The sequence below is a fragment of the Lathyrus oleraceus genome, chromosome 4, assembly GCF_024323335.1.
Source record: "Lathyrus oleraceus cultivar Zhongwan6 chromosome 4, CAAS_Psat_ZW6_1.0, whole genome shotgun sequence".
NCBI lineage: Eukaryota > Viridiplantae > Streptophyta > Magnoliopsida > Fabales > Fabaceae > Lathyrus > Lathyrus oleraceus.
The window spans coordinates 341966017-341987938 of NC_066582.1; the positions used below are offsets into that span (position 1 = coordinate 341966017).

General features: G+C 34.7%; 1 protein-coding gene across 3 annotated transcripts; it reads left to right on the top strand.

The window, feature by feature from the left end:
- Positions 1 to 1026: 1026 nt before the first annotated feature.
- On the top strand, positions 1027 to 20426 carry LOC127075390 (SH2 domain-containing protein A). Of its 3 annotated transcripts, none has more exons than XM_051016864.1 (12): positions 1027 to 1389; positions 5395 to 5583; positions 6406 to 6615; positions 6759 to 6848; positions 7295 to 7372; positions 7471 to 7638; positions 8560 to 8925; positions 9421 to 9707; positions 18997 to 19159; positions 19419 to 19768; positions 19953 to 20027; positions 20133 to 20426. In XM_051016864.1, exons 1-12 carry the CDS (start codon positions 1243 to 1245, stop codon positions 20149 to 20151), a joined length of 2142 nt encoding a protein of 713 aa, XP_050872821.1. In that variant the 5' UTR covers positions 1027 to 1242; the 3' UTR covers positions 20152 to 20426. The 3 variants fall into 3 exon arrangements, with proteins under 3 accessions (XP_050872821.1, XP_050872822.1, XP_050872823.1); XM_051016865.1 differs by having other exon boundaries at positions 7474 to 7638; XM_051016866.1 differs by lacking the exon at positions 1027 to 1389 and adding an exon at positions 3548 to 3711.
- The last annotated feature ends 1496 nt before the right edge of the window (positions 20427 to 21922 follow it).

Here is a 21922-nt window from a genome sequence, read left to right on the forward strand (position 1 = left end):
TCAACTAGAGAATCCTAAGACATAGTGCTAAAAAACTGTACTTTTATAGTGTTGGTTAAGAAAAGGTTAATTTCGACGTAGTCGAGATAGGGTTAGAAAGATAGAAAAAGAGTAACTTCGACAGTAATGAAAAACAAAAGTGTTGTATGAACAAAAATAAAGTGACAATGCAGGCAAAATAAAGATGAAAGCAACTGGGTAAAAATCATAAAAGGAATTGAAAACCTTGCATTGAAATAAATGTGGTGTTTCAGGATTCATACATTCTCTCAGTCAAACTCTTTTCTCTAACGCTGATACTTTGAGTATATGTGATATTCTATGATGAAATCAAATGAACACCTCAAATTCTAACACTAAAAACTCTATTTATACTAGTATGAAATAACTGCTTTCTAACGTTCCATTCTTCAACTTTAGCCAGGTAGACTTCTGCATGCATTTTGTCCTTGAATTCCCTCCACGTGTCTTCATGATAAAACTAAGTAGTTATTGATTTTGAACAAAACATCTTTGCACGCTCAAATAACCGGCATTTCGACACGCTTGGCAATGTCGACATGTTGTTGTCGAAATATCTTCCAAATATATTCCAAAAAATACTAAGTTCATTTTTTCTACTTGAGACTTCAACAATGTACACGTCACCAGACGTTTAATTGCCCTTGACTTGTGCTTATGCTGGAAATTTTCCTTTGTCGAAAATCTTAACTAACAACTGTCTGATACTGTTCTATCTTGTCTAGTAATGTTCTGTCAAATACTTATGATTTTGCAAATCAAACGCCATTCTAGAAGTTACCGAAAATATTATCCAAATCGGGCTAATGTTGACAATTAGTATGGTCAGAAAGAAACTTTAAAAGTGTATCCAACAACTCCAATATAGCCCTATAAATGACCTTCATTTTATCTTTTTTTTTAATTATTAATTTACAAATGACCTATTAAGCAATTTTATTAAACTTAAACGGTTATCTTGCAAAATTAAGTAAAAAAATGGCAAATATCAAGTCTAAAACTTTTCCACCTACACCCGAAAGTTGTGGGAATTTTATTAACCACTTTAACAATCCGGTTTCAGCGCAAAGAGGGACTCTCCCCAAACCGTTACTCTTAATTAACATCCGCGCATATAAAAGAAACCACCGTCAACAGAAATTCCCACAACTTTTCCGTTTCTTTCTGTGACAAAACGCAAACAACAACCGCTTTTGGTTTGAACTTGTTCCTGTTAAAATAATGGGCAGTGATGCAATGAGAAGCAAAGAGTACTATACGCTGAAGGATTTAAGTTTCGATTTTAAGGAATATGAAGGAACTTTCTCTTTCTGCTTATGGGTTTATTTCATGAATTCCACTTCGTTCCCTTCTGTCATTCTTCACCAGGTCAATTTTTCTCTTCTTTTCTTTACGATTTCATTTGCTTTTTATAAAGGGTTTAACATTTTGATTATAGCTGTGTATGTAGCTTTAAATTTATATGCAACAATTTGTACTCATTGTTTTTCTTAACAGTAAATTGAACATTTTGAATTAGGTTGATCAAACTTGCAAATCATTAATTTGTTATGTGTATGGCATTCTCACTTGAATATCGATGTCTATGTTTAGTGTTAGAAGAGCAGTCCAAGTTAGAAGAACAAATTCGTATCTATTTATTCTCTCTTTTTTATTCATCTCTAATAGCTTTTCATATTATTATTATTATTATTATTATTATTATTATTATTATTATTATTATTTAAACTGTCTTCTATTGTAGAGATTTAAACCCTAAGCCTCTATCTTTTTACTTTAATTTTAATTTTGAATGTACTCAAGAAACACAACCAAGGGCTAGTACCAAGATCATGCTTTTTACGGATGATATAGTCCTTTTTGGAGAGTCAAAAAAGGATTTAAATGAGAGGTTGGAGACGAGCTTTAGAAACGCTTGATTTTCACCTAAGCACAAGTAAGACGGAGTATATGAAATATAAATTCAACAAAAGAAAAAGCGTTTCTCGCATAGAGGTGAAAGTTGGAGACCATATCATCCCTCAAGTCACATGGTTTAAATATCTTGGGTCTGTAATACAAAATGATGGAGAAATAGAAGGGGATGAAAACCATCGAATTCAAGCTGGGTGACTGAAATGGAGAAGGAATTTATGTGTATTATGTGATGCGAAAGTACCACTCAAGCTGAAGAGAAAATTTTTTCGGACTGAAGTAAAACCTGCGATGTTGTACGAGACAAAATGTTGGGCGATTAAGAATCAACACGAGAATAAAGTAACTCTAGCAAAGATGAGAATGTTGCGGTGGATGTGTGGTAAGACTCGACAATATAAGATTAGAAATGAAAATATTAGAGAGAATGTTGGAGTAGCGCCTATAGTAGAGAAAATGGTGGAAAATAGACTTAGACGGTTTGGACATGTAGAGAGAAGACCCATAAATTCTATGGTAAGGAGAGTAGAACAGATGGAGAGAAGTCAAACCAGAAGAAGAGGAAGACCTATAAAGAGTAAAGACTATAAGAGAAGTTATTTAGATAAATTTCAAGATTAATGATTTGAATAGAAACATAGCTCTTGATAGAACATTATGACGATAATTGATTCATATAAATGATCTTATTTAGTGGGATAAAATTTGGTTAAAATTTGGATGTTGTTGTTATCAGGTTTATGTAATTCCCAAGTCTCATGGTGGAGTATTTAAGTTATTTAATTCTTTTATCAATATTCATTGATGGTTAGCTTTTAAGAGAGAATTTCTCAGGGGCTTGAATAATTTTCAATTGGTATCAGACGTGATTGGTGGTGGCTTCCTACAGAGGTGTTGATAGGAAAGACTAAGTAAAGTTTATAGAGTGCAGCTATCGAGACGCCGGCTCTCAGGATAGTGCTATGGGATTGTAGGGTGCTCAAATTGAAGAATAAGCAATGTTTTGGTGGAATAGTTAAGTGGCTTGCTTCTTGATAGGATTTTCGAGGGAGTCTTAAACACTTGAGTAAAGTATTACATTGGACTAAGATCAATCGTATAAATGGATTTAAACACCACATCTTAACTTAAAACTTTCATGTATAAGTTAAACACTATATTTTAACTCAAAACTTTCATATATATATATATATATATATATATATATATATATATATATATATATATATATATATATATATATATATATATATATATATATATATATATATATATATATATATATATAAATTATGCCCGTTCTCCCACTAAGTCAAACTATACTCTCATTCCACTTGGGAAGTCTAAAACATTGAGGTGAATCATCACATTGAAGTAAAAGTTACGCCGGTTCTCCCACTAAGTCAAACTATACTCTCATTCCACTTGGGGAGTCTAAAACATTGAGGTGAATCATCACATTGAACTAAAAGTAACAACACATGTGAGTTTGTACACCATATCTTTACTAAAAACTTCTTACTTAAATATTACGCAACATCTACTTTTTTTTAATCTAATGTTGGACTTCTAATACTTGACAAATCAACATTGTCTCCCTCAAATGTGAGTCTTTGCGTGTCCCTGATCCATCCTTGATCCATCAGTTGGAATCACTCCTGCTCCCCTAGAACCCACCATGTCAAGCCAGACTCCAATACCACTAATGTGATGCCCGAAGAGACTAAAACCTATGTTGGCAATAGCATGCTATAGCGGCACTATGGCGTAGCAGTGGTAAGGTTCGACTTGACGCTTTTGGTCTGCGAGCCACCGTCAGCAATAGCGGTTGTTGTGTCCCTCTAATTGCTGCAAAACTGCAGTTTCAAACAGCTATCGCGTCTACTATTAGGTTTTTAGGGAGAAATTCCTCTGTTTTTTTTTAAACGGTTGTCTTTTTTTAAGGGTATAAATTTCAATCCGATTCCTTTTAAGAATCATGTTCTGTTCTTCATTCTGTTCTTGCTCACAACAGTCGTTTGGTTATTCTTCTTACTTTTATTTTAGTTCTATTATGTTCTTCTTCTCTGCATAAGTTTTATTCTTCATTAATTATTAAGTATGATGGTCTCTTTATTTTTCTAGTTGAGTGTTTTTTTTCCTATTATTCATACACTTTTTTTAGGAGTTATCTCGTTATCCGTTATCCACTCTAACATTTGGGGGGTAGGTGCTACGGAATGCTATCTAACATTAACAACATAGCCTAGAACTCAGGTTGAATCATCACAATGGACTAAGAGCAACCACATAAATGGATTTGGACACCACATCTTTTGAACCAAAGACATATTTAATTAAAATACCTTCCTTCTCATCCCTTCCACTCCCCTTCCATTTGTTGAATCAACGGACCCTAAGAAATTAAGTTTATCTATAATCTGACTTATATGTTGTTTAACACGTGTTTTTCCATTCATTGTAAGACTTCTGACTCACATATGACACATCAACACTAGCTGGATTTTAAGGGAGTGTTCTTAAAGTGATTGAATGCTTATCATAATCAAGGTTTAGTATATCAAATATTTTTAGTTTGTAACATACTATTGTGTGCTCAAATTGAGTCATTAGGAATTTAATGGTCATAGCATTAATAGGATTAGTCCGGCTGCTTTTTTTTGGGTTGACAATAGTGGCGGTGTTAATTTTGTTTGTGTGCATTTTTTATTTATTCCAGACACTATTGTTATGTTTTTATTTTATTTTTTCATTTCTCTTTTGTATCTCCTTTTGTGAATGTTAAAGAGTTCCACATTGAAAAATGATAAGGTCTCAATATATATTTATAAGTGGGACAATAATCACCTTACAAATCGGTTACAAATCGGTTTTGTAGCGATGAGTTAGGTCTAATCCAAATTCTAAGATGGTAACTGAGCAAGATTTAAACTCCGTTGGACCACTGGACCACCTATGTTATTGGGCCACATACCATTTATGTCCATGTTCCAGATATCCAGTCCGGTGCACGAGGGATGTGTGTTAAAAGTCCACATTAGACAGTAAAATTGAGTTAGGCTCAACTACAAGTCTATACATCCCTCACACCAACAATTGAACATCTAGAGCGTGAACGTAAATAGTGGGTGGTCCAATAGCGGATACTTGATACATTTTAAAATTTAGATTGGATCAAACTAATCCCTTTCAATGTGGGACCATATCCTTTTTAATGTTGGATCATGTCCACCGTCTGATGCCGTTTCTCTAGTGCAAGCCCAAAACAGGTTTCGTTATCTGTCTATACCAATTTGGCAATGTGGCTTCCTTAGATACCTATGGTTGAAAACTTTTATAACCAAATTTTTACCTGCGATACTTTATCATCATGTCCTTTTTTGTGGTATTATTCTGTTTTTAATCTTTATTTAATTAGTAAAAGTGCAGGTAGCTAAATAAGTTTAATTGGTTTTGCAGGTTCACGATGACATTTCTGAAAGTGCTCCTTTTCTCGTTATTAGCGATAATAATAGAATCAATGTTTTCCCAGTTCTTTACTTACACGAAGGAGCTCCTGCAACTTGCATGAGTTCTTGGACAGAAGTTCCGCATGCTACTGTTGATTTTGAGTTTCCTTTGGAAAAATGGGTTCATATTGGATGCGAGGTATGTTATGTAACTGCTTGAGGATTAGCTCTTGCTATTTTTTTTATATATTTCTATGTTTTATGGCTTTCATTTCACTAAAATGTCATTTGCACTCTACTAGATTGTTTATGAAGCACGGCCCGAACATGACACCGACACTGACACGGTAATACCGGTAATAATGTAAAAAAATAAATAAACTAAACATAATTGCAAGTGTCGGTGGCGGTGTCCGACATCGACACGGACACGGACACACATTTTTTCAGAAGTGCTACATAGTTTATTACTACTTATTATAAGCTGAAAATAATATTCGTCTCTAATTATTAGACATATTTACATTGGAAATTCCATTTTTATTGCGGTCTGCCTCTAGTCCGTCTAAATTGCGGCATTTGGCTTGTGTTCATTGCAACCTTCAACAACCTTATTGTCTTGGGTGTGAAGTGGTGTATTTAGTCTCACATTGTTTAGAGATATGAGATGTGTAGTGTTTATAAAGCTTGAGCAGCCCTCACTTTACAAGTCAACATTCTAAGGATGAGTTAGACCCGACCCACACTTTCTAATATGGTATCAAAGTCTAGTTCAAGATCCATTGAGCCACCTCCCACATTGGACAATAAAAGACTTGAAAATATGTTTATAAGCGGAGGTAGTTCTCATCTTACAAACTAGTTTTGTAGGGATGAATTAAGCTTAACCCAAATTTTGGTAAACACATGGAACACGTTCCTTGCTGATAATTGTTGATATTACTATTAGTCCATTCCTTTTTTCTTATCAATTTTTTTCGATGGGGGTATATAAGAGGGCTACCTTCTTTTGTCATTACAGGTTTGTCCAAATTATATTCGGCTTCACATTAATGGAGAGGTTGTAGGAGAAAAGTCAATGTCTTCCTTATTAAACAAGGAATCCAATTCAAATAATTTGAAGGGAATAACTTTGGCTAATGTATGTGGAGACAGAAATATTGTGCAGGGTTATGTGCACAATTTTGAAGGATTCCATACTGTTTCTTCTATCAAAGATCATCATTTAAAGGTTGATTATGTGCATGCGATTGTAATTTTGGTTCTTGAAATTCAACGTTAGTTTCTCATTTGTTTGTCTGTATGTTCTTAGATTATTAGAATCAGCACCATACTTCATTCCTGTGTTGACAACTATACTTTATCTTATATCAGGACCCTCCTCTGAAGTTATCAATCGATGAATCATCTGTCTCTGAGGTTGAAGAAGAAAGTGACGGTGTTTGGGGCATTGTTGGTGGAAAAGTAAGAAATATATTCTGTCCACAACATACTGTTAGTCTAATTTATGTCTTCATTTTTATTGTTATGAGCCATAATGACAGATCTAGGGTAAGCCTTCCATTTTTTATTGGAGTTTAACTTGGAAATATGTGATTCACTTTATGCTTGTAGTTTTTGAACTGTTTATAATCGAACCCTATAACTTTATAGATTAAAGTGGAGCTACTTTATTTAGGTACTCACATACTGATTGTAGTTCTAGAAATGTTCTTAGTAATTATTAATGTTCTTGGTGCTCACATACTGATTGCAATTTTAGAAATGCAACTATTGACATTTCACCCTTTTCTTTCCTATGATTATACTTTTGAGAGCTTTACAAATTTTGTCAATTTTTTAGTGCTTTAACTTTCCCATCTGGTTTAAACTTTATTTTCAACTTTGCCTTTTGTATAATTTTGGCACAGGCATCATGTCGCAGGAATTTTTCTTTAGACGTTGTTTTATCAGATGCATTTGGACAACCTGTACATAATGATAACGAGGTTTTTAATCCTGGCTTGAAGACCTCTCAAGTTAATGCTTTCTACTTGAAACGAAGTTGGAATTTTTTTACATTCACATTACCCTTTTCTGATTATAGCAGGTTTTTGCTTCACTTGTATATGCTGACACGGGGGCTCCAGTGGAGAATACAACTGACGATGAAGCTCCTCTTTTGTCTAGCTATGATGGAATTGAATTTTCTTCTTGTGAAAGACCTAGTAAGTTTTTGTTGGGTCGTGCTTCGTTTAAGCTCAGGATATCTCAGGTAAACATACCGTGTATGATCGTTGGTTCTATTTATAATACTTCAATATCTGATTTTATTCACTGATCAAGTGGAGAAACAATGCACTTATTGAATCAAAGAATCCCAAACACTTGGAATAAGAAACAATCAAAACTATATATCAAAGATTAAAAAAGGAAATCATGAAAGAATTATTGAAATGAAATTTCAATCCACTTTCCCTCAAGCTGTAGCATATGTATAATATGTATTTAGCTTATTACATATGTAAGTTATCCTATGACCCCATGATGATTTACTGACAATGTTTGCGGGGTTGATGATCCTTGGAACTTGCTAAAAAGACGTCTTAATGATACTAGAGGGATCTTTTCTGGGATAAAATGACAATCTACTTATGTGTTTATTCCTCTCATAAAAAATTAAATTTGAAGAGAGTTACAATGCGGATTGATTATTACAATCGAGTTCCATAGAACCTGTATCTCGTAAAACATTAATTCTTGAAGCAAGTGTTTCAGCTACCAAAGTTTCCATAGTATGAGCTGTCCAAAGCATGATAGTTGACCACTGTGCTTGACCTAACGACAACCAATTTCTTTTTGCTCTTCTTCGAGATTCATTTCATCCATTAAGTACACAATACCCTAAACTGGATCTCTTATCACTAGCATATCTACTAGCTTTGCTTGCATTAGAATATTAAAAAAATTTAATGTGTCACTTATTCACACAAATGAACACCGTTTCGGATGACCCTTGATATAAACTAGATCTGAAAAACTGTATCACGGTGATTAATTCAAGACAAGTTGATGAATTGACTTACAATGACCTGGTTTACTTTATTTTATTTCAACTTCAGTCTAAATAATTTGTAAATGTAACTTCTTTCTATTATTCTCTGACTCCATCATTAATTATTGTTTCATTTGCCAGCTTTCATCCAAGTGTGATAACAGGTTGTTCCTCATCAGATTTTGTGTGCCAAAATTAGGAAATTATCCTTTCCTTCAGACACATACCCATCCAATTCGATGCATCTCTAGGAGCCGTAATAGTAAATTATCCACGTTGGTGTGGAAAAAGTCAACACATGCTCTGCAAAGACTCAATTTGTCACAGTCTTCAGCAATTGATGATGCGTCATTGGAATGTATGAATTCTAGCCATGAAGAAAAAACCAATCCACTAATGAAGCGGTATAGAGTTGGACTTGACAAGATATCAGTATCAGTTATGGCCGTGCCCACCTTAAAGCAGTCTGGTGTGGCATGTAATTCTCACGTATCGACTGCTAATCAGGTGTTTTTCTGTTTCTTTTTCATTATTATTTAATCAGGTATTGTAAGATTGTGTTAGGCCCAACCACAAATTCTACGAAGCTTTTATGGTTATTACACTCACAACGGAGTGGTGTGATCGTCACCAGAATATCTTGTTTTTCCAAAAGCTTTTCACACATTTTATGTTTGTGACTTCTGTACTTTAATTGTAATTGGCGTTTGGAATTTTGAGAATATTGATTGTGTTAAGAAAGTGTGGTTTGGCTTAACTTAATCATACAAAACCTACTTGGAGAGTGAGGATTGCCCCCACTTATAAACACATATTCAGGTTATATATTGTCCGATGTAAGACTCTTAACAAATGTAAGTGGGGTAACCTTGACATTTTCTGTCTAACATTCTTACTTTAAAAACCTTTCCAGATGTTTCCTTTAGCTATTTCTTTAGGGTATTTGTCTTTCATAAATAATCTGTCTCTTTTAACTATATCTCTAAACTTATATAAAATTAGGTTGAGAATGGGTTTCCTGTAAGCTTGGATGACAGATCTCTTAACTATGAAGAAGCAGACGACTCTCCTTCTGAATCATCAGAGAGTACAGGGGAGAGAAACTCTCCTCCAAATAATATGGAAAATAGAGGATATCCAATATCTGATATGACCATTTTCAAATACTGCCTAGCAGGCTTGGCTGAGAGATCTCATATGCTTAAAGAAATTGCCATATCTGCTTCTGACGAAGACATTTCAATGTTGGCTTATCATGTTTCACACTATTCAGGATGTTCCCACCATAGGTAGGTGATATTTTTCATCCAGTGATATAATTGTGAATAAAGTAATGGGATAATACTTTTATGTCTTATTACTACAGCCTTGAACTGTTTATATAGGAAAGAAATTACAATAATAATGGACCATCATAATTATGCCAGTCAGCTCTGTTAGAAGATGATAATTATGAAGAAAGAGAGAGAGAAGAGAGAAAGGAGAGTTGAGAGTATGTTGGAAAATGAAATGTAGTTTATTGATTCAGATTCAGTTAACAATCCACATATTTAACTTGGTTATAGAAGTCCAACTTATAACAGAATTCATAACTGAGTTCCTAACATAATTCTTAGAATTCATAACTTGGCTATAGAGTTTCTTGGAAACTGAAATGTAGGTTATTGATTCAGATTCAGTTTACAATCTACATATTTAACTTGGTTATAGAAGTCCAACTTATAACAGAATTCATAACTGAATTCCTTACATAATTCTTAGTAGAATTCTGACAGGGAAGGGGAGCGAATTGGGCATCATTACAAGACATCTGGCCCATATTCCTAAAAAAAAAGTGAATAGTGCATATGTGATGAACAGTGATGCGGGCGAACAATATTTTTCTGCGACAAACAATGTTGCGGATGAACAATATTTTTCTGCGAAGAACTGTTCCGTGGACGAACAGTGTTTTCTGTGATGAATAGTTCCGCGAATGAACAATGTTTTTGGATCTAAAAACCAGCAATGAAGGCGGAGAAACTGAATAAACCGCAACGAAGGCAGACAGATACAATGTAGTGCAATGAAGACGGACAGATACAATGTATTGCAATGAAGGCGGAAAAAAAAAGAAAATGTAATGAAGGCGGACAAAAATAAGATACCGCAATGACGGCGGCTAGGGTTTAATTGGAAGCAAGACCCCCTAAGATCAGGAGCTCTGATACCATGTTAAATCTGAATAATATATTTTGAGTATTAATAAAGTACAAGTACAAACACTAATCTCTTTATATAAGACTATTTTAATTTAACGGGCCTAACTAATGGACTAAAGGCCCGAATATAAATTACTACTAACAATAGTGAAAATAACTTATTTACAATAGTAGATTATGCACCTCTATGCCCAAGTAGTCAAGTTGGCCCAAGTTCTTGAGAAGAATCGAGTTTGGTAATTAGTTGTTGGATAAAGGCCTTTGATGTACCTGTGATGATTATGTCATCAACATACACAAGGATAAGAGTGCATTTTGTGGGAGTGTGTAACATAAACAAGGATGGATCACATTTGCTGGCAATGAAGTGTAGAGAGAGGAGAGCACCTTTTAACCTGTAAAACCAGGCCCTAGGATCACCTTTCTCAAAATCAGGGGATGCACCATATAAACTTCTTCATTGAGAAACCAATTGAGGAAGACATTGTTGATCTCCAACTGTTGGATTGCCTAACCTTGAGTGACTGCTAGAGCACGGTTCTCACAGTGACAGGTTTAACATCTGGTGAGAATGTCTCATTGTAATCAAAATCCTCAATGTAATGGAAACCCTTAGCTACCAATTTGGCTTTGTATTTGTTGATGGTCCAAGATCTAACAGGCGGAACAAAACTACTATTCAAAGAGAACCTTATTCCATCAAGGGGAGATTTTCGTTTATTCAGGGTCCAATCATGATTTTCTTTAACTCTAAACACCCATTTTCAACCAATAGGTTGTCTATGTGTGGGTGGAGGAACCAAGGACCAGGTGTCATTTTTCAATTAGGGCATCATATTTGCTTGACCATTCAAGAATAACCAACGCTTGTTTATAGGTGGCTGGCTCAACATGTGAGGAGAAGAGTAGGATGAAGTCTTGGTTGGACAATGCCATCTTTGACTCTGGTAGACATAGGATGTGTTTTCACAGGGTGAATTCTGGGGGCAGGAGGAAGAGCCAAGATGAATGAGGAATTGGCTAAGTTATTGGTTGAGATAGGAGTGACGTTACCAAAATTTTGGGTTGGTGTAGTAGGTATGGGTGTTTCGAGGTTAGGAATTAGACTCCATTATTTTTTAAGGAGGTGTTAGAGGATGATTCAGATTGAGGTAAGTTAGTTGAGGTGTTATAACCTGTAACATTAGGGGTGAAGTCTGCAATTTGAGCAGAACTTTGGGTGGAGGAGGTTGTAGGTGTGTGTTGTTGGGAGGAGTTTGTAGGTGTGTGCTGATGAGCAGGAAATAGGTGTTTGGATTGGTTGACAGAGTAGGTCTGAAAAACGAGTGACATGACAAGTTGTGACTGGTGTGAACTGATGTGGACACACTTGATGATTTGGAGTCAAATAATTCAGTGTAGAGAAACCTCATTTCATTAAAGAACACTTCTTTTGACACAAATATGTTTCCACTGGGATCTAGACATTTATAGCCTGTGTGTAAGAGAATAACCTAGAAAACGCATTCTATTGAATGCATATCAAGTTTATGAATATTGTAAGGTCTTAGAAAGGGAAAGCAAGCACACCCGTGGCAATCTATTGATAAGATATGTTATGTTGCTCTCAAAAAGGCATGGTCTCAAAAGGATAAAGGAAGGTTAGCTTGAGCTATGAGGGTTGGGCCATTTTCAACTATGTACCTATGCTTGCGTTCTTACATAACCATTTTGATGGCCAATGTGAGACATGTGAGTCTATGTGTAGTAGTGCCAAATTTAGCTAGGTTTTGAGTAAAGGGTCTGAACTCACCACCTCCATCAGTTTGAACAACCTTAATTTTATTTTTTAATTGCAACTCTACAAGGGTTTTCAATTAAGTGAATATAGTTAAGGTTTGAGATTTATGTTTCAAGGGATATATCCATGTGTATCTACTATGTGCATCAACACAGGTTAGGAAATATGTAAATCCACATGAGGATGTTACAGGTGCAGGTCCCATAAATCACAAAAAATAATTTCAAGTGGCTTAGTGTAGGTTGCAGTAGAAGGGTTAAAGGGGACTTTATGTGCTTTTCCTAAACAACAAGCATTGCAGAAATCAAATAATTTTTTATTAGGGATTTGAATGTTACAAGTTTGATGTACATGTCTAAGAGTATCATGTTGGGGATGCCCTATTCTACAATGCCAAATTTGGTAAAAATTAGGAAGGGGTGGAGCCAATACTAGTTGAATTGTTATTACAAGGGAATTGAGAAGCACGACATGAATTAAAGCTACTACTAGAGCTGGACTGAGAGGAATGACTTGAGACATGCATGACTTGAGGTGAGGTTAGGGCATGACTGTCAAACTTGTAGAGACCATCCCTCCCAAGAAAGCCTCTTATCAAGATTTTAGAAGTATCCTAACATTTGACAAAGCACACATCAACATGAAATACAAAGAAAAGTGAATTGTCCCTAGCAAACTAACTTACACTAACTAGGCTTTTTTGTAATGGAAGGCACAAGTAAGATTTTGTTTAGTTTTAGGGACTGTGTTAGGATAATACGTGGAAGGAAAAATATTGGAAAAAATAGGTAAAAGTTGTTATATATTATTCGCCAGTCTTAAGTTGATTTATATAGTGAAAATATAATCATTACAAATGATTTTCTCCTTAATGGAGAATAAAGAAAAATAAAGGTAGTATTAAAGGCAATAATAAAACCGGAAATAATATATTTTCTAACATCCCTCCTTAATTTGGTGCATAGATATCTATCATGCCTAACTTGTCTATCAAATACTCAAAAGTAGGTATTGTCAAACTTTTGGTCAGGATATCCGCAGTTTGTTGACTTGAAGTTACGAAGGGTAGACATATGATTCCCGCATCTAACTTCTCCTTTATGAAGTGTCGATCAATCTCGATATGCTTGATTCTATCATGTTGAACTGGATTATGAGCTATGCTAATAGCATCTTTACTGTCAAAGTACAATTTCAATGGAAACTCAATTTTCATCTTAAGTTCTTCTAGGACTCTAAGGATCCATAATCCTTCACAAATACCTTAAGACATAGCTCTAAACTCGGCCTCTGCACTACTCCTTGTTTCTTGCTTCTCCATGTCACAAGATTACCCCAAACATAGGTACAATATCCAGAGGTTGATCTTCTATCTGTAATTGAACCTGCCCAATCGGCATCGTTGAAGATAGACACATTTCTTTCACTAGTCGTCTTAAAAAATAATCCTTTTCCAGGATTTCCCTTCAAATATCTCAGTATCCTATAGACTGCCTCAAGATGTTCCTCGAAAGGAGAATGCATAAACTGACTCACTACACTAACTGAGAAAGCAATATCAGGTCGGGTGTGTGACAAATAAATCAGTTTCCCAACTAATCTATGATATCTCCCCGTATCAACAGAAACATTACCTTCTCCCCAAAGTTTAGCATTAGGATCCATAGAGGAATCTGCAGGACGACATCCACTCATTCCTGTTTCTATCAACAAGTCTATAATGTATTTCTGCTGTAAAACCACAATACCATTCTTTGACCGAGCAACCTCCATACCTAGAAAATATCTCATGAATCCCAGGTCCTTGATTTCAAAGTCTACCGTCAATTTCTCTTTTACTCTTGCCATTTCCATTGTATCGTCTCCAGTAAGGACAATATCATCAACATAAACAATTAGGACAACAACTTTTCCATCGTGGGAGAACTTTGTGAACAAGGTGTGGTCAGTCTGTCCTTGGATGTACCCTTGTTTCTTCATGGACTGAGTGGATTTTTCAAACCAAGCTATAGGGGACTGCTTTAATCCATACAAAGACTTATTTAGTTTGCACACATTTGATCCAAATTTGTTTTCAAAGCCAGGAGGAATGTCCATATATATTTCTTCTTCTAGATCGCCATTAAGAAAGACATTCTTAACATCTAACTGATGCAAAGGCCAATCCATGTTAGCAGCAAGAGACAAAAGAATTCTGACAGTGTTCAATTTTGCAACATGAGCAAATGTCTCTGAGTAATCTATACCATAGGTCTGAGTAAAGCCTTTAGCCACCAAGCGAGCCTTGTACCTTTCAATTGACCCATCTGAATTATACTTCACAGTAAACACCCATTTGCATCCAATTGTCTTCTTGCCATCTAATAGTGACGTAACACTCCAAGTTTTGTTCTTTTCAAGAGCTTTCATCTTCTCAAGTACAACTTCCCTCCACTTTGGAGTTTCTAGAGCAACCTGTACACTTTTTGGAATTTCTCCACTAGACAATTTTGAAGTGAAGGCAGACATAGATGAAGAAAAATTTGAATATGATATAAAATTGGACATGAAATGTTTAGTGTAAGATCTGATAGGTTTTCTAATGGCAACAAGATCATCTTTATCAAGATACAAAATACGACTCTCAGAAACAAAGATAGACTTATCTTTTCTTTTGTTAGGAAGTTGATCATTCTCCGGTTCATATTTCCGACAGTGTTGAGATGTGGACTGATCCTTTTCTTTATGGTGCTTTTTCACAGAAATCTTTCCTTTCCAAATTCTGTTTCCTAAATTAAATTTGTTTTGTTGAAGTGACTCATTATTTTGTGGCATTTCAATTAGATCATCATTATCAGGATTCCCATTGTTTTCTACAAGAGAAAATGTAGGTTCAAATTCACAAGGTTCCTTACTCATAACAGGAGTAGGATCAGATAAAGAATCATGAGCATTTTCTGTTGGTGCAGGTGTAAAAATCTCAGAATTGTGATACTGGCAAATATAAGTTATTTAAAAAATTCATGTCCTCAATTTGAAACTTTTTGGGTTGGGGAGTATCCAACAAAGACACATTTTATAGCACGTGGCTCAAGTTTTTCAACATTTTTATGTTCATGAACAGAGGTTGTGCAATCAAAGATTTTTAAAGTCAAATCAGTTAAAACACGAGTATTAGGAAAACATTCTTTGAAGACATTAATAGGAGTTTGAAAATTGAGAATTTTGGAGGGCATTCTGTTAATTAAATACGCAGCTGTTAAAACAGCTTCGCCCCACAAATAATTTGATACTTTATTTGAAAAGAGTAGAGCTCTAGCAACCTTTGGTAATGGCTATTTTTCCTTTCGGCCACTCCATTTTGTTGAGGAGTATTAGGACATGAACTTTGATGTGCAATCCCATTTTTTAGAATAAAATCATCCAGGATAATGTTAAAATATTCTTTGCCATTATCACTTCTAAAGATTTGGAGATTTGTTTGAAATTGGTTCTGCGCCATTGAAAAAAAATTCTTTACAGCTTGACAAACATCTGATTTCCCCTTTAACAAGTACACCCAACATACTCTTGTATGGTCATCTATAAATGTGATCAACCATTTTTTGAGAGAGAGTGTATTTGTACGGTTAGGGCCCCAAACATCATTGTGAATAATAGAAAAAGGTTTTGATGGTTTATAAGGTTGTATTGAAAACTGGGAACGATGATGTTTTGCAAACTCACATGCTTCACATTTAAACGAAGAAAAGTTCTTATTGTGAAATATCTTAGGAAACAAGTGCTTTAAGTAATGAAAACTAGGATAACCTAATCTTAAATGCCATACCATAATGTTGTCATCTTTATTATTCAAAACAGAAAAAGACTCACAGCAGGAACTTATTGTTTTTGAAGGTAGTTGTGATGCAGATTCAATGTCAAGGTAGTAGAGTCCTCCACTCTCCTTAGCACTGCCAATCATCTTCCCCGAGTTCAAATCCTGAAAAACATAGTGAGATCGGAAAAAATTAGTTTGACAATTTATATCTTGGGCTAATTTACTGACGGACCTTGAATTACAAGATAAATTTGGAACATGAAGGACATTTTTAAGAGTTAACATTGGAGACAACACAACGGACCCTTTACCTGCAATCACTGAAAAAGAGCCATCTGCGATTTTTATTTTTTGATTACCTGCACATGGACTATATGAAGAGAACAAAGTAGATTCACCTGTCATGTGATCGGAGGCACCTGAATCTACTATCCAAGTATGACTGGGATTGACACTAAGAAATGCAGAATTACCTTTTGTTACTATAGAGCAAGAAAGGGTTGGAGACGCGAGGAGTTTATACCGTCTGTCTAGTTGCTTTGTAGTGAGTGGAAACTGAGACGGAGGAAGTTGCTGTCCTTGATCAGAATTACTAGTCTGAAATGCACGACCACTTTTCTTCTTCCAGTTAGGAGGTTTGTCTTTGAGCTTTCAACAAATTTCACGTGTATGTCATTCGCGCTTGCAGTGATCACACCAAGGAACTTTGTCTGACCTTCTTCCCTCGTCAAGGTTCCTAGTAGCCAGAGCAGAGCCTTCAGATTGAGTTCCGTGGTGTCTTGCCCATCATAATTCCTTGGCGTGCTTCTTCCCTTCTTATTTCTGCAAAAGTTTCACGAAGAGTTGGCAATGGTACTTTTCCTAAAACTCTACCTCTTACCTCATCAAGGTCTTTATTGAGCCCAGCGAGAAACATGAATACACGATCATTTTCTTGCATCTTGAGAAACAAAACATTGTCTTCTGTACACCTCCAATTGTCATCATAACAGAGATCTAACTCTTGCCACAATGTCAATAACTCATTGTAGAAACCAATTACACTCCTGTCACATTGTTTCGCATGTCATAACTTTGATTTTAAACCAAAAATTTGAGAGGAGTTTTGAATATCAGAGTATGTTTTCTTAACAGCTTCCCACACATCCTTTGCGGAAGGTAAAAACATGTAAGGCTTACCTATTTAAGTTTCAATAGAGCTTACCAGCCACACAATAATCAAGGAGTTTTCCGACTTCCATTGTTTGTAACGAGGGTCTCCTGTTGTCAGTTCAGCTACTGCTCCTGTTAAGAAACCAAGTTTTCCTTTGATATCCAATACCAACCGAACGGTTTGAGCCCATTCATTATAGTTATTCCCATTCATTTTAGGGATATTGACCTTGAGGGAGTATGAGGAACCCTCTTGATCATTACTGCTTATGTTGGAATAACTGTTACCAAAAACAATGTCGTTCCTGTTTCCATTGTTGCCGTCATTACTGCCATTGTTTATGACCACCGGTGGTTCCTCTCGTACGTGGTTTCTGCGGCCACCTCCGTTTCCGCGGCGGATGCCCGACTCAGGTTGCGGTTGTTCGCCATAGTTGGATCCAGTGTAGGTCTGTGATGGGGAAGACCACATGTTGTTGTTATTCGCCATAGGAGGCTAACTGGTATGTGAATCCCTAACCCAGTGCTCTTAACCCAACAAAAATAGGTTGAGGAAAACTTTACGGAAACCCCTAACTCAGTGTTCTTGATACCATATTGAAAAAATTAGGTAAAAGTTGTTATATATTATTCGTCAGTCTTAGGCTGGTTTATATAGTGAAGATACAATTATTACAATTGATTTTCTCTTTAATGGAGAATAAAGAAAAATAAAGGTAGTATTAAAGACAATAATAAAATATAAAATAATATATTTTCCAACAAAAAGCCATTGAGCAAAAAGATGTGATAGACAAATATGGTGTCAGCCTATTGAAGGAGTTACTTAAGTAATGTTGTAGGATTTATTTAGTAAGCTCACCGTAGGATTGATGTATACTGACATAGCTTTATAACTAACCGTAACTGAACTGTCTAATACAGTTAGTTATAGTTAGAACCGACCTAACAGCTTGTAACTAACTAATAACTTTGACAAGTGTCAGTCAGCCCTAGATCTTACCTACTACAGCTGGTCACCAACTAGATCTATAAATAAGATCTAATCTAGTGTAATTAACAATCAAACAATTACAATTCAGATTTCTCCATTGATTCCAAGAGAATTATGGCTAATATTGAACATTTTAACATGGTATCTGAGGATTGTAAAATGATGGATATATCTCCCCACAAAATATGATTGTAAAATTAACTCAACCCTACAAAATAGGATTGTAAAAGGATGGATATCTCCCCTTTATAACACTATTCCAGGCCATATCACATCAACTCTGGCACTCTTAACACCCCACTTCACATCTAGGACTGAACGTTTGAAGCATGATCAGTGCAGCCCAGTAACGTGCAGCCCAGTAACGAGTGATCAAACAAATCTTTAATAAGTTCTATACCATCTAAAGTTTAGGCTGACTCTAACTCAAATCTAAAAACTTGGCCAATGAACACTTTTTCAGAGCATATTAAATCCAATATGAGACTCTTCACACAAATAAATTTGCTCCAACACCATTCTGTCATTGTTTGGCTAGTATAACAAGAAGTACTAATTTCTTAAATTTTATTCAATATTAAGTAACTGTGTGCTTAATGCAATTACCCAGCATGTTTCCTCATTAAAATTACTGGCATTGTTTTTAAATCAGAAACCAAATATTAATTTCCAAGAGGCTGATAGAAGATGGAACTAATCTTTGGATGGCGATGTCTCCTAACAAAAACCATGTTCCTTGGGAAAGAGCAGTGTATGAGATTGAAGAGAAATTCATGAAGATTGCTTCTTGTGGGTCAAGATCTTTCTCCCATCAGGTCCTTTTTTTATTTTTTATAATTTGGTTTTGTTTTGTAAGGAAAATAACTATAATAAATTTATATAACATTTTACTACACCTTTGATTGTTTATAACTTGTGTAAGTTACTTCTATTAAAAAAAATTGAGTTCCTGGTGGGAATTGTGTAATTTGTATTACATTACACTAGTACTTCACTATGGTTACTAATATAATGCTATAAATACATTATAGTCCGAGTCTTGCCAAAATTCCATTGTTTTTGTAATGGTTGCAGGACTTCGAGATTCTAAGAAGGATTGCTGGATGTGAAGAGTATTTAACACAAGAGAATTTTGAGAAGTTGTGGTGCTGGTTGTACCCTGTAGCGTGTGTATTATCGAGGGACTGGGTAAATCCTATATGGAATTCCATGTCACCTAAATGGATTGAAGGATTCATCACCAAGGAGGAGGCAGAAGCTTCACTTCAAGGTCCGGGAGGATTTCATGAACCTGGTACTTTTATACTACGGTTTCCAACCTCAAGAAGCTGGCCCCATCCAGATGCTGGTAGCCTGACTGTTACTTATGTTGGCAGTGACTACAAACTTCGCCACAGGCTACTTTCGATGGATCATATATATGGGTAAGGTTTATATCTTTTTTATTGAATCCGTTGCATATTTTCCACATAGTTTGATTTTCCTAAGTTGTGAATATCATTCTTCGGGTGGAGTTGATGATCTATCCGCGTGACTTATGACTTCTGTCCGCTCGACCAAACTGTTTTTCCTTAACTGAAATATTAATCACATTTTCTGTTTGTGTAGCTCTGATAGAATAACTAATGTGAAACCGTTGCAAGATATGCTACTGGCAGAACCTGAACTGACTCGGTTGGGGAGGTAATTTACAAAGCAGTTTTATTGTTGTTTCTTATATGTATTAAACTAAATGCTTAACATTTCTTTAATATTAACTGTTTTTCCATCATTGGCAATCATCTTCAGGGTAATAAGAAGGTATTAAGCATACTGATGTTATGACAGATTGTCCTTAAATATCCAGTCAAAGCTGTTTTTCAAGGTTGTATTGGCAATCTTGACTCAAAAAAAGAAGGATGTGGTTATAGGTTGAGGTTGAATTATGATAGTTTATTTTTCATTTATTTGTCACCCCTCACACAATAGTTGTAACATTTGCTTATTTTAAGGAATTAACTTTATTAATATTATCATAAATGTAAATTAAAAAAATATTAATTTAAAAGTGATAAATATAATACTCCCTCCGTTCCTTTTTAAGTGTCATTTTTTAATTTTTTACGTATATCAAGAAAGTTAATCATTATTGTTACTTTTCAAATAATAATTCTTCTTTTATGTATAATATCCTTAATTATTTACTACATTCATTTTACTTTTTCTCTTTTTTAACTTGAAATCGTTGCTTCCAACTCGAACAAAACTTTTGCTTTGAAATGGAAAATATATTTCACATAACCCTTACATCTGCATCTGTCTTGAACTCAAAGTTGTTGAACTCATTCTTTCCTCCGTTTTCAATCGACAGCGAACGGTACTCGAGTTTCACAATTCTTCGATTATCGCCGTAAGTCAGGAGATTATGAATTTCATATTTAATATCTGCAAGAGATGTGTACTCGTTGAACTTAAACTTTGCACGAGAGTCACGCTGGAGAATGAGTGATTTGTGACATATCAGTTGATGTTTATTTGTGATATTTAAGACATTTTCGAGTTCATGTGAAATAAAAAACAAGATCACCTTAATTTATAGAAAATGTATACAAATGTGGACCATTAAAAAACAAGAGCACCCTATTATCTTATTCCGGAGATATATCAAAACAGAATCTTTGAAAATAGAACTTAATCGAAGACATTTTTTTGCCAAATGAACAAATGTTATGGGAAAAATAAAAAAATATATTAAAATATCAAGAAGTTGAATATATTACACGTCATTTGAGACACAATTACACACATTTATTTGTCCGGGTAAACAGGAAATTAAAACGAATAGAAACATTTGTCATTGGCTAAATCTATGGGTGATACCCCATTTGACTTTTATGCATTTGATTCTCTTCCAATGTTGCTCAATTTCTCGAACTCTTGCATCATTTCTATAAAATGGTTTGGTCAAGTCTCGACTTTTGTTGTTGAATGAGTTGTGCACTCCGGCTTGTGTTAAAATCATCTATGTAATATTTATTTTATTTTGTCAAATTACATGTTTTTGGTGTCTGCTTCTGCTATTTGTATGTAAATGCTTTGGAAATGAATCTACGGATAACTACCGGAGATGCATCTCCGGTATTAAAAAAATTCAATTTATATGACGTCATTCAGAATGACTTACGTTGAGTGTGTATTGGATGCGTCCGAAAATATATCTCCGAAAACTAAAAAGTATTTTAGTATTTTCGCATGTAAATAACATTAAAAAATTAATTTATTAAAAAAAGTATTGCAAGTATGACATTTTTATTTTATCAAAAAATTCAAAAGTACATTTCCAAAATATTCCAAAAATACATTTAAGTAAACTTTGTTTTTTTTTTCTTTCAGTTTTGGTACTGCTATGAAAATCGATAAATATCTATAATTTCATAAAGAAAAAATATTGAACAAAGTTGGATAAAAAACGATTTGGGTCTTCCGTGCCTCGTCAAAATTTTAATGCATGTATAAATTATAATTGAAAAAATAATTTTTTTAAAATAAATAAATAATTAAATAAAATTTTAAACATAAAAAATTATACATAAATTAAA

Coding starts and splice junctions, on each gene's coding strand:
- LOC127075390 (XM_051016864.1), top strand. CDS start 1,243: ATGGGCAGTGATGCAATGAGAAGCAAAGAGTACTATACGCTGAAGGAT. Junction 6,616..6,758: donor TCAAAGATCATCATTTAAAG/GTTGATTATGTG, acceptor ATCTTATATCAG/GACCCTCCTCTGAAGTTATC. Junction 9,708..18,996: donor TCAGGATGTTCCCACCATAG/GTAGGTGATATT, acceptor TTTTTAAATCAG/AAACCAAATATTAATTTCCA.